This window comes from Hemitrygon akajei, chromosome 2 (assembly GCF_048418815.1).
Source record: "Hemitrygon akajei chromosome 2, sHemAka1.3, whole genome shotgun sequence".
In the NCBI taxonomy this organism is placed as follows: Eukaryota; Metazoa; Chordata; class Chondrichthyes; order Myliobatiformes; family Dasyatidae; genus Hemitrygon; species Hemitrygon akajei.
The window spans coordinates 149,421,269-149,435,211 of NC_133125.1; the positions used below are offsets into that span (position 1 = coordinate 149,421,269).

At 42.2% G+C, this 13,943-nt stretch overlaps 1 protein-coding gene across 1 annotated transcript in view; it reads left to right on the forward strand.

Moving 5' to 3' along the window:
• Positions 1 to 2,730: 2,730 nt before the first annotated feature.
• Positions 2,731 to 13,943, forward strand: part of LOC140721035 (E3 ubiquitin-protein ligase TRIM39-like) — a 51,307-nt gene continuing 40,094 nt past the window's right edge. Inside the window, 2 exon segments of the mRNA XM_073035918.1 lie at positions 2,731 to 2,910; positions 8,010 to 8,180. Of these exon segments, the coding sequence (XP_072892019.1) occupies positions 2,731 to 2,910; positions 8,010 to 8,180 (351 nt within the window).

The following is a 13,943-nucleotide window of genomic DNA, read 5'->3' on the forward strand; positions in this document are numbered from 1 at the left end:
TGGCTGACAACCCCAGTTCACGTTATCCAGGATGTAGCGAGGCTCGTACATGAAAAGAAAAGGAATGTACTTTAAGCAGCTCAGGGCGCACAAGGAAACAATAAGCACAACAGCCATCCTATCCGTACAACATCTGAGGCTCAGCCTCGGATAGCAAATGCTAAAAAAACGGTCAAATGTGAATGACACTGTTAACCAGACGGAATAATCCAAGGTGACGATCCGCAGGTAAATATTAAAAGGGCACACTGTGCTGAGGGACAGGAAGGAGGTAGGGTGATAGTAAATGTATATTTCTCGAAGCAACACATGCCAGAATATCACGAGCAGGGCGGAGATCGCCATCGCCATCATATAGCGAGTAATTCCTCTGGAAAGTCCGCACTTCTCCTGGTACAAGATCGCAGCCGTCAGAATGTTCGCTGGATGTATCGGAAAACACAGCAAGATTATATTTTAAACAGACACACCAACTGAGTAAAGTTCAAAGTTACTTCTCGAAAACTCTGCGACCAGGCCGAAACCCGTCTTCAGGACGAGGAAGAACGTGGGAAGATGCTTAAATTAAGAGATTGATTAATTTAATCTGGGGGAGGGAAACGGCGCTAGCTGGAAGGCTAGTCAGGTGAAGCCACATGAAAAGATTAAGGACTGGAGAAGAAATAATCATGCAGGAGATAAGAGTAGACAATAGGAGAAAAGGAACGAGGAAGGGACTCGGGGAAGTATTAGGCAGATCGGAAGTATTAGCTCAGAGTGGGGAATAGAGTAAAGAGGTGGGGGTGATTGTTTACAGAAAGGATAAATCTATATTCATACCACCAAATTTGAGGGTGCACAAGACGGAATATAATGTGTTGCTCCTCCACCCGAGGGTGGCCTCATCTTGGCACAAGAGGAGGCCTTAGATCGATACGTCAGAACGAGAATGGGAATCGTAATTAAAGTGTTTAGCCACCGGGAAATCCCACTCGTGGCGAATGCTGTGGCGGGGCTCAATGAAACGGTCACGAATTGACGACGGGTTTCACTGATGAAGAAAAGGTCACAACGGGATCCAAAGACACGATAGTTGACCGCAGCACTCCAAAATTTTGTGTAGCATCACCTGGAAGAACTCTTTGGGGACCAGAATGAAGGTGAGGGAGCTGAATAAGCAAGTGTAGCCTTTAGGTCGCTTACACGGATGCGAGCCTAGGGGAGATTAGTGGAGAAGGACGAATGGGCAAGGGCATCGCGTAGTGAGCAATCACTATAGAAAGTGCAGAGGGGTGAGGTGAAATATGTTTCGTGGTGGGGTCTCTTTGGTGATGGCCGATTTTGGGGAGGATAATGTGATGGATGCGGAGGCTGGTGTGGGGTGGTAGCGTGTAAATGGGGTGAGTAGATGTACAGGAAATGGAGGTTATGCCAGCGAAGGAAGCATCAATAGTAGAGGAAGGGAAAACATGAATTGTAAAGACGGATGACATCTCCGATGCCCTGGAATCGAAAGCCGCATCCTGGGAACAGATGTGGCATCATCGAAGAAACTGAGAAGAGGGAACAGCAGTTTTACAGGAGTTGGGGTAGAAAGAAGTATAACCATAGGAGCATGCAGGTTTATCAAAGAGTCGGCAGACAGTTTGTCTCCAGAAATGGAGACAGAGAGATCAAGAAAACGAAGGGAAGTATCAGAGTTAGCCGGAATTTAAGGGCAGGGTGGAAGTTAAAGTAATATTAATTAAATTGATTAGCATAGGTCCATGAAACAACACCAATGCAGTCGTTAATGTAGCAGAAGACGAGTTGGTAATATAACCGGCGAAGATTTCGAACAGACACTGTACTACATAACCACAAAGAGGCAGGGGTAGCCTGGACTCCTGCGATTGCTAACAGCTACCCCTCAGGTCTAGAAAAAGTGGAAGTATCCGAAGGAAAAATTATTCTGGGTGAGGATCAGTTCTGCCAGACGGAAGAGAGCTGTGGTGGAGAGGTATTAGTTGAATCTTTTGTCAAGAAAGGAGAATTTTGATGCTTTCCTGATGATGCAATTAGGGTATAGGGATTGAAGTTCCATGGTGAAGATGAGGTGGTCAGGGCCAAGGAATTGAAAGTTAGTGAGAAGTTCCAGACCATAAGATGTGTCGCCGATATATGTGGAAAGGACTGAACCAGGGGGATAAAATGGATTCGAGATATGAGGACATGAGTTCAGTAGGGCAGGAGCAGGCAGAAAGAATATACCTACCCGGACAGTCTAGTTTCCGGATCTGGGGTAGAAGTTAGAAGTGACCATGCGAGGTAAGGGAACTATGAGTTTGGTGGCAGTGATTAAGAGTTCTCTAGAGTGGTTGAGGTCAGTGATCATGTCGGAGGTGGTTTTCTGATGGTGCGGAGTGGGGTCCTCCTGGAGGAGTGGGCAGAAGGATGTGAATGAAAGTTGTTGCCTGGCCTCGGCAAGGGAGAATTCAGTGTTCCTCATTATAACAACACCCTTTTTGTCTCCGGGTTTGTTGGTAAGGCTGGGGTTGGTGCGGAGAGATTGGAGAACAGTGCATTCAGAAGGGGTCAAGTTGGAGGAACAGAGAGGTGTGCTGAAATGGAGACAGTTCATATCTCGTTGGCAATTCGAGATGAAAAGATCTAGATCAGGCACAGATCCAGTGCAGAGTATTGAAGAAGAGGAGGGCACTCTGACAGTTCAACGACCATCTGAACAGCATACATCCAAACATTCAATTTACGATGGAGATGGAGAAGAATGGTTGCCTCCTGTTCCTGGACATTCCAATACGACGGAAACCGGGCGACAGCTTCGGACATGGCATCTATCGGAAACCCACTCACACGGATTTATACTTCCATATTAACAACCACTATTACAGCTCCCAACGTAGAGTGGTTCATCTTACTTTGATTAACCGTGTAATAACTATTTTGGACCCGGAGAGTCTATACGAGGAAAAAAGACGAATACGCACGACGTTCCTATAGAATGGCTGCAAAGTGAAGGAAGTCAATTGCACTCTAAAAATAAACTGGAAATCTTGCAACTAGGGGGAACACGCCGCTATCGCCTGTCTTCCCTATATGTAGGTTAATACCGATATTTGCACCTCCGCTAGAAGCTCGAGCAGAGTTTATTCGTTATATATGCCAGGAAAGCACGAGATCCGTATTGTAATCCTTTGTAGATTAAGAGCAGTTATAGAATATTTTTCATATTGTTCGCCTTGGTGATTTACTTTTCGTTTGACAACAAATCAAAATGAGAAATAATAGGAAAGTACAAAATCGAGAAATATGGAATCTGAGCAATTAATGCTGGGAGACTCGATATCTGGGGCGCCAATAACCTAACGCTGGAGAGACGGATGAAATTAGAGAGAATAAAACTACATCTCATAGGGCAGGTAGCAAAAGACACTGAAACATTAAAGGTGATTGTGCCGGCTGACAGAGGATATGGTTTGTTATTGGCGAGTGATGGTGAGGGTGGAGATACATAGAAGGCGATGATGGCACTTTCTCTACAGGTCGGCTCAGATCGAGATTTTTATTCAACCAACACCACCACCACACCCCCGCCCCAAACGGCATCACACTTCTTATGTCTTGTATCACTCTTGGTCCGCAACTGCTCCCTGTAAACCTGCTCTGCAACGTACATCATTCCCGATTCCAAGGTAACGTTTTCGCTGTTGTTAATCATCCCTAATTAACCCTGTTTTTTGCTATTTTAATCTCATCTGCAGATCAACTCTCCGCTACATAGCCATTCACTTTCAATACTGATCTCTTCAGAAATTCACCAGCTTATTTATTCCATCATGCAATGATTTGGAACTTCAAATTCACACGCATCACCATTCTTCCCTCGTTTCAAGTCTGTTTTCAAACACTCTGTTGTCCACGCTCCGTAAATCACTTCGAATAAATTCTATGTTCCTTGTTCATTTGTTCACGTCCAGCGACGCTCCGTTCCCGGGTCTTCAGATAACATTTCATTGTTCAGTTCAGTACATATTGAAGTTCGCCGAAGTAACTGTCAGAACATTGAACATAGAAAAGCAAACCACAGTAATGTCTCTTCCACCAACTCTGTTGTGCCTACATCAAGATCAATCTTACCCTTCCCTCCCACATTTCCCTCCCTTTTTCTTTCATCAATATGCCTATGTCAGTCTCTTCAATGACCCCCATGTATCTGCTTCTATCACAAAGCCCGCCACTGTGTATCATGCAATTACTCTCGCGTGTCAATATAATCTACCTCGGATATCTCCCTATACTTTCCGTGAATCATCTTGAAAGCATGTTCTCTGGTATTAGCCATTGTCGCTAATAACAGAGGACATACAAAACATTCCATAGCGTCGTGACAGAGCAAAGCACATAGAAAGACAGTATCATGACATACCAGGGATGCCAAACGCCGCCATGATTGGATACATCACCTCATTGACGTAAAGGATTGGAGGACGTATCATTCTGGAAAATCCACAGCGCTGTCAGCAACCCAGAGTTCACAATGGAGTAAGTAACGTGACTCTCATCCTTATTAATACCAGCGTCAATCCTCCAGTGGGTTCGCGAGTAAAGGTTTAATGATGTTAGTCACAGCTTCTTTAACAAACACATTTCTTTCTGTACATGTTAAGTAATTTCACTGTTGTATCAGTGGGGGATGGCGCAAAGAAACATTAGATGTTGCAGTATGTTACCGACCGTTTCTCGATACACCGCTCAATGTCTGGTCTTATTCAAGGCCAGAAGTCATTTTATTCACACCCCAGCATATATGGTGGATGTTGGAGCATTTAAATTCAGAGGTCTGAAATACACTAAAGACGATTCTATGCTATCTATATACACATCGAATAGAAAGGGTGAGAAAGAACAGGTGGCTTCAATAGTGTTTCCATAAGACCATAGATCAGAATTATGCGTGTCCGCCCCTCCATTCCCTCTCAGCTAATTTATTTCCTCTTTTATCCCCATTTTCCTGCCTTCTCCTCTTACCATTTGTTGCTCTGACGAATGATAACCTGACTAATCAATAACCTATAAAGCCCTTTTTAACTATAACCAATAAATTGGCCTCTACCGGAACCGTGGGCAATGGTCTGTGACAATGAATTCCATAGAATCACCACATTTTTGGATTTTAAAAAAAGAAACCCAATGAAATAACGTCTCCACATCCACTCTATCTAGGCCTTTCGGTATTCAATAGGTTTTAGTGAGATACACCCTTATTCTTCTAATCTCCAGTGAGTAAATCCCCAAAGCCATCAAACGTGCTTCATGCTTATCTCTTTCATTCTTGGAATCATTCTCGGGAACCTCCTCTGGACTCTCCAATGACAGCACATCCTTTCTTAGATACATTGTCCAAAACTCATCTGAATACTCTAATACGATCTGACCAATGCTTTTCAAAACCCTAGCTTTAGCACCTTCCTTTGATATTCTAGTCTTCTCGAAATAACTGCTAGCATTGCATTTGCCTTCCTTGCCACTGACTCAACATGCAAGGAATCTGCAGTGAATTCTGCACAAGGACTCACCTGCTTCTCTGATTTTTGAAATTTCTCCCCATTTAGAAAATAGACTATGCCTTAATTCCAAAGTGCATGACCGTACAATTCCCTACACTATATTGCATCCTGTCCTCCTTTGTCCATTCTCCTAATCTATCTAAGTCGTCCTGTATCCCGGCCGGGTTCCTCAAGACATGTCCTTCAACTGTTTTGTGTATTGTCTGTAAACCTGGTCGCTAAGCTATCGATTTCATTATCCAAGATATTTGCATATAACGTAAAATGAAGTGATCCCAACACTTACCCAGCAGAACACCAATAGTCATTGACAGACAATCAGAAGAGGCCTCTCTTTATTTCACTCCTCATCTTCTGCAAGACAGCCTATCTTCTATCTGTGCATGTATGATAACCTACAAAGAACCTAAGGGTTCTTTGACCTTTAGCTCCCTAATGAATTGCAATTCATTGCACAACACCCAATCCGGAATAACTGATCCTCTAGTAGGCTCAACCACGAGCTGATCTCAACAAGCCATCTTGTAGGCATACTGTACCAACCTGATTTACCCATTCTACCTAAATATTGAAAATCCCCATGACTATTGTAACAATGTCCTTTTGGCATAAATTTTCTACCTCCCATTGTAACTTGTAGACCACATCCTTACTACTGTTTGCGGGTCTGTATATAACTCCCATCAGAGTTGGGTTTTTTTACTCTTACATTTCCTTAGCTCTATCCACAACGATTCAGCACCTTGCAAGCCTCTATCACCTCTTTCTAATGATTTAAGTTCATTTTTTTTTGCCAACAGAACCACTCCACGTCATCTGCCTTTCTGCCTATTCTTTCAATATTATATGCATCCTTGGACATTAAGCTCCCAGCTATGATCTTCTTTCAGCCATCATTCAGTGATGCCTACAACATCAAGACTGCCAAACTGTAACTGTGTTACATCCATCGACCTATTCCGTATACTGCACATTCAGATATAATACCTCCACTCCTGTATTCACCCTTTTTGATTTTTCCACCTCTTACATTTCAGTTCATCATGTTGACTGTATTTTTACCCTTTGATCAGCCTCTCCTTGCTGGGACTCCAACTACACATCGCCTCTGTGACTAAACCAGCTACCTCATCTTCGGCACTATCACCCGTTTTCCCATCTCCCTGTAAATCTCCTTTGTCTTCAAATGTTACCGAACATTAGAAATCACTTCTAGTTTTATATATTTCTGTGCACTCTTCTATTTCTGATATGCTGTCTATTTCTAATCTCCTGCACTCCACCATGCGCTGTCACGGTCCCGACCCTTAATTCCTCTTATACTCCTCTGCCCTTTTCACCATGTTCTCCTGGGCTTCTTGATTGCGGCACCTGATTCTCATCTAAACCTGCAGCATAAAAATCCCTGGATTTGCATCCAGTCGTGACTGGACCGTTGCTTCAGTCAGTGCGGTAATGCATATGCCTAGCAGCTTAGAATGGTGTATTCGAAGATATACCTGTGAAAGCATCACACACAAAATGCCGGTAGAACGCAGCAGGCCAGGCAGCATCTATAGGAAGGAGCACTGTCGACAATTGTCTCGGCCCGAAACCTCGACAGTGCTTCTTCCTATAGATACTGCCTGGCCTGCTGTGTTCAACCAGCATTTCGTGTGTGTTGCTTGAATTTCCAGCATCTACAGATTTCCTCGTGTTTACCTGTGAAACTCTGACTCTCCGCGTCAAGATAAGTATTCTAAGTTCTACTTCAATACCGAGGATTACCTGTGCCAGGAATAGTATTGTCAACCGCTTGTCTTTCTACGCTCTGTGTCAAGATAAGTTTTGCCTGTTTGCCATTATGCACCAGCCGCGCCCTGTGTCACGAAGAGTACTGTTTGCCCTCCCATTTAACGCTTCGTGTTAAAGTAAGTGTTTACTTTAAGACGGAGATTAGATAGCCTGCCGCCTATCTCCTGTTTGATGCTCAGCTCTTGGAACACCTTGTGTCAACAAAAAGTTTGCCTGCTCCTTCTTTCGCCCGCGCTGTTTGCCTGTATTAATACTGTCTCTCGATTGCTTAGGATTGTGCTTTCTAAGTTTTGCTTCAGTACGGACAAGAACCTATGAAACTCAGTCTCCCCGTGACAAGGAAGTATTGTAAGCTTTGTTTCAGCACCGAGATTTACCTGTGTAACTCCGACTCTCCGTGTTAAGACAAGTTTTGACTGCAGTTTGCCTTTCTATGCTCCACGTGAAGATAAATTCTGCTTGTCTTCTGCTTTTCTGTACACATTCCTGTTTGCCGTTCAACGCTCACCCCTTCGTCTGCATCCTAACTAAATCTCCGTGCCAGTGTCCTGCATTTGGGTTCGCCCCGTTCCTTGCAACATGAGCACTTATTACATCAGACGCTCCTGGCATTCAAATACTGAACAGTTTGTCTTTCAATGGATAAATGAGTGTTGTTTATTCCATCAGAAACAATCTGAGAAACTGCAGCAGAACATTACATCGAAGTTCGAGCAACTGCACGAGTTTCTGCATCAGGAAGAAAAGAGCTTAAAAGACAAAATTGGAGCAAACGACAAACACCAGATTGTAACAAAAAAAAACTTGAAGACAATCTGCGAACAGTGCAGTTTTGGACATGTAACGTAAACTGAGCCTGGAAGATGAAGAAATTTTGCTGTTAAATACTACTGTTAGATAGTAAACTGGCTGCTATTTCTGAAGTCCTTTATACAGTAAAACTATATTAGTCGAGCATGTTCAGAGCTTTTGCAGAGCCAGACTAGGAGATTTTCCAGACAGTTGGATATTACTCTGACACATTTTTAAAACCTAAGAACCATAGACCATAAGTCATAGGAGCAGAATTAGGCCATTTGGACCATCAAATCTGCTCTGCCATTACATCATGGCTGATCCATTTCCCTCTCAGATCCATCCTCCTGCTGCCTTCAACTTTTCACACCCTGACTAAGCAAGAACTCAACTTCAACCCTAAGTGCATCCGGTGACCAGGCCTCCACAGCCACCCATAGGAACAAATTCCACAGATTCACCACCCAGTGGCTAAATAAATTTCTCTTCTCTGATCTAAATGGACATCCCTCTATTCTGCTGCTGTGTCCTCTAACCACCATCAAGGAAACATCCTCTTCACATTCAATCTATTTAGGGCTTACAACATTCAATAAGTTTCAATGTAGTTCAACCCCATTCTTCTAAGTTCCAGAGAGTGCAGGCTGCAAGCCATCGATTGCTGCTCATATGATAACCCTTTCATTTCTGGGATTATTCTTATGAACCACTTCTGAATCCTCTCCAATAACAGTACATTCTTTCTTGGGTAAGGAGCCCAAAACTACTCACAATACACCAAGTGAGACCTCTCAAGTGCCTTATACAGCCTCAGTGTTACATCCTTGCTTTTATATTCTAATCCTCTTGAAATGAATACTAACATTACACTCATCTTCCTCACAAGTCATTCAAGTTGTGAATTAACCTGCATTATGACTCTGAAGTCCATTTGCACCTCTGAATTTTGAGTTTTTTCCACATCTAGAAAATAGTCAACCATTCTGCTTCCATTTTTCTTTTTTTGAAAATCTTTTTATTAAAACCATTCCACTTCCTAACCCACTATTCCATCTGCCACACTTTGCCTATTCTCCTAACTTGTCTAATTCCTTCTGCAGCCTCTCTGCTTTCTCAACACTACTTGGCCCTCTACCTATCTTTGAATCATCTGCTCTGGCCACAAAACCAATAATCCATCAACCAAATCATTGGCAAACAATGTAAAAAGAAGGGGGTCACAATACAGGTCCTTGGGGAACAACACTAGTAACAAGCAACCAATTTGAAAGGGATGCCTTTAGTCCCACTCTTTGCCTCCTGCCGATCAACCAAGGTTCTATCCATGCTAGTAACTTTCATGTAATACAGTGTACTGTGCTGTTATGAGTAATGAACAGACCTGATGGACAATGGGGTGAAGGGTTAACCATTCTCAACCCCCCCCCCCCCCCCGAGAACCATGAACTATTACTGTTGTTATGCTGCTTGTGAGAGAGAGATAAAGCCCAGGCAAGAACATTTGCTACAGATAAGAGAGAGGGGGAAATAGCTGATTAACTGTCTTGTGACTCCTTTTTGAAATTATTTACTATTTCGCTGCAAGGACAATAGTTTGCTCAATAACATTCCAGCAGGAGTGGCCTAATTTGATAGAAACAGTCATTCAGAATTGATGGATAGCTGACTCCCCATTGGTAGGGATAAAAGACAGCTCTGGAGAGACACCCTACAGACATGCCAGAGGACACTGATCGAGTTTTGGAACCCACAAGAAAGGTGGGGGCTTCGAGGACCGAAACAGGAGATAGGTCAGTAAACCTCAGTGTAAAAGCAGGGCCGGTGGGGACTTTTGTGTATGTCCACTCATGCCAGAATAACGAGTCCACCACAGAAGAACAGTCTAGCTGAAGGACGGAGGGGTCATAACTGAATGACCACAAAAATATGATGGATTAAGAAAACAAAGGGTTTGGCTGCTGTAGCTATTACAGCTCACTTGCTCTCTCTCTCTCTTCAATGATTACAATACAACAACCATAACTACATCAGCACGCATGAACCGAAGTGAACCTTATACTTCTCTATGACAATTCAATTACCCCGGACATCGATAGAGCTTGTTAATTATTGATTATTATTATTCCTACTCTTTTAGGTTTATTACTACTAACTTGTTTTATATGTATATTTGCATTATTGATATGGTTTTGCTTATTTTTATTAATAAACACCTTTAGTTTGGTACCACCAGACTCCAATGGATTCTTCTTTCTATGCTGGTTAGAAACCCAGTTATTGGGTACGTAACAGTGCTCTTATTTTGTTTAGCTGCCTCATGTGCAACACCTTCTGAAAATTCAAGTAAACAAAATCTGCAATTCTCTTATCTATCCTGCTTGTTTTTCCTGCAGAAATTGTAACAGGTTTGTCTGACAAAATTATCCTTCAAGGAAACCATGTAACTTCGATCTATTTTGTCATCTAGCTCGTCCTTAACATCTGATGCCAGCAGATTCCGATCATTGAAGTTACGTAAACTGACGTATAATTTCCTTTTTCCTGCCTCTTTTCCTCCGTGATGAGTGGAGTGACAGTTACAGTTTTCCAGTCCTCTGGAACCATGTTTGAATTAATTTACTCTTGCAAGTCATTACTAATGCGTCCACAATCTTTTCAGCATTAATTCATCGGGTCCAGATGATTTATCTACCCTCAGACCTTTCATTTTCCCAAGCACCAAATTGCTAAAAAATTGCTACTGCATTCACTTCTGTCCCTCAATAGACTCAAACGTACAGCATACATTAAGTGTCTTCACAATGAAGACAGATGCTAAGTAATAAGTGAATCCACCATTTCCTTGTCCCCCATAAGACATAGCAGAATTAAGCCATTCAGTCCATCCAATCTGCTCTGCCATTCCATTCATGGTTGATGCTGGATCCCACTCAACCTCATATACCTGCCTTCTCACCATATCTTTGGTGCCTGACATTTCAGGAAATGATCAACTTCCACCTTAAATATACCTACAGATTTGGCCTCCACCACAGTCTGTGCAGAGCAGTCCACAGGTTAACTATTTTTGGGCTAAAAAAAATCCTGTTATTAAAAGTTTCTAAAAGGTCACCTCTCAATTTTGAGGCTGTGCCCTCTAGTTCTGGATACTCCTGTCTCAGGAAATATCCTCTTGACATCTACCTTCTCTAGTTCTTTCAACATCTAGTAGCTTTCAAAGAAATTCCCTGCATTCTTCTAAATTCCAGTGCATACATGACTAAACCTTCCCAAAACTCTCATATGTTAACCCCTTATTCCCACAATCCTCCTTATGAGCTTCCTCTGGACTTTCTCCAATAACAACACATACTTTAAGATATGTGGCCCCAAACTATTGACAATACTCCAAGTGCGGCCTGACTACTGTCTTATATAGACTCAGCTTTATCTCTTTGCTTTTATATTCTATTTCCCTTGAAATAAATGCCAACATTGCACTTGCCTTCTTTACCACAGACTCAAACTGTAAATGAATCTTCTGGGAGTCTTGCATGAGAACTCTCAAGTCCCTCTGCACCTCTGGTGTTTGAAGCTTCTCACTATTTAGATAATCATCCACACTATTGTTCCTTTTACCAAAGTGCATTATTATACATTTCGCAACAGTATATACCAACTACCACTTTTTTGTCAGTTATTCCAATTTGTCCGAGTCCTGCCGCAATCACATTGCTTCCTCAGTACTATCTACCTCTCTGCCTATCTTCGTATTAGCCACAAACTTTACCATAAACCCATCAGTTCCATTATCCAAATCATTGACTAACAATGTGAAAAACAGCAGTCCTAATACTGAACCCTGAGGAACACCACTGGTCACTACCAGCCAACTAGAAAAGGCCCCTTTTATTCCCACCTGCTGCCTCCTGCCTGTCAGACATTTCCCTATCCATGCCAGTATCTTTCCTGTAACACCACAGTATTTTATCTCGTTAAGTGCCCCCCTCCATAACTATCTCTCCAGTGTCATGTTATAACAGTCCAATATCTACTCCTTCCTCTCCTTTTATATAATCTGACAAAACTTCTGGTATCATTTTTATATTACTGGCTAGCTTACCTTCACCTTTCATGTTTTCCTTCTTTATGACTTTATAGCTATCTTTTGTTTTTTTTTAAGAATTCCCTTTCTCAAACTTACCACTAATTTTTGCTTTTTTATATCACTCCCTTGTCTTTGTTGTCTGACTTTCCTTGTCAGTCATGGTTGTGTCATCCTGCCTTTAGAATAGTTTTTCTTTGTGATGTATCTATCCTGTGCCTTCCAAATTGCTCCCCAATGCTCTGTCATCATCTCTACTAATGTCACATTCCAATCACATTTGGCGAACTCCTCTCTCGTGCATTTGTAAATCCCCTTACACCACTGTAATACTGATACATTTGACTGTAGTTTCTCCTGAAGAGCCAGGGTGAATTCTGTCATATTATGATCAGTGTTTCCTAAGGGTGCCCTTACTTTGAGCTCCCTAATCATATGAAGTTCGTTTCACAGCACCTAATCCAGAATTGCCTATCCCCTAGTGGGCTCAGCTGCAACCTCTCCAAAAAACCATCCTGGAGGCATTCCACATATTCTCCTTTGGGATCCTATATCAACTTCATGTGCCCAATCTATCAACATATTGAAATCTCCCATGGCTAACTTAACATTGGCTTTATGATATGCTTTTTCAATTGCCCACTGTAAGTTGTAGACTACATCCTGGCTATTATTCAGAGCCCTGTAAATGACTCCCATAAGGGTTGTAATACTTTTGCAGTTTTCTTTAACTCTAACCTGAAGGATTCTACATCTTCCAATCCTGCTTCACCCCTTTCTAAAGATATGACTTCATTTTTTACCAGAGCGGCTACTCCTCCTCCTGTTTTCCTGCATGCCCTTTTGATGGATTGTGTATCCTTGGATATTAAGTCCCCAATTGCAGTTATGTTTCAGCCATGAGTCCATGATACTCACAATATTATACTTGCCAATCTCTAAATGTGATCAAGGTCATCAATCTTATTCTGTATACACTGTGCATTCAAATATAATGCCTTCACTCCTGTATTTATCACCCTTTTCAGTTTTGACCCCCTTTACACTGCAACCCATCCCACTGCAGTTTTGCCCATTCATCTGCCTGTCCTTCCTGGGTCTACCTATACACTACCTCTGCTTTTAAATCAATGGCTCTATCCACAACCCTATTACCCCATCCCCATGCCAAATTAGATTAAAGCCTACCAGCAGCTTCAGAAAATCTGCCAATAAGGATATTGATCACCCTTGGATTCAAGTGTAGCCCACTGCACAGGCAACAACTCAAAGGTTGTTTTAATTCACAGTGTATCATTATTACATAGAATAATCAGTTTTCTGGTGAAAAAGGCAAGTGTTAATGTGACACTAGAAAAAGAACCAGGTTAGTTTCAAGGGAATGTGGTAACTGGGATCATAAGACCAAAAGAAATAGGAGAGAACTTATGGCTCATTGGGTCTGCTGTACTGTTCCCTCATGGCTCATTTATTTTCCCTCTCACCCCATTCTCCTGCCTTCTCCCTGTATTCCTTGACACCCTTAGTAATCAAGAACCTATCAACCTTTATGTTAATTATATCCAATCACTTGGTATCCACAACCATCTGTGGCAATTAATTCATCAGATGCACATCTGTTCTAAAGGTATGTCCTTGCATTCTGAGCTGTACCCTGTTGTCCTAGATTCCTCCACTGTAAGCAACATTCTCTCTATGTCCACACTATGTAGGTCTTTCAAAAA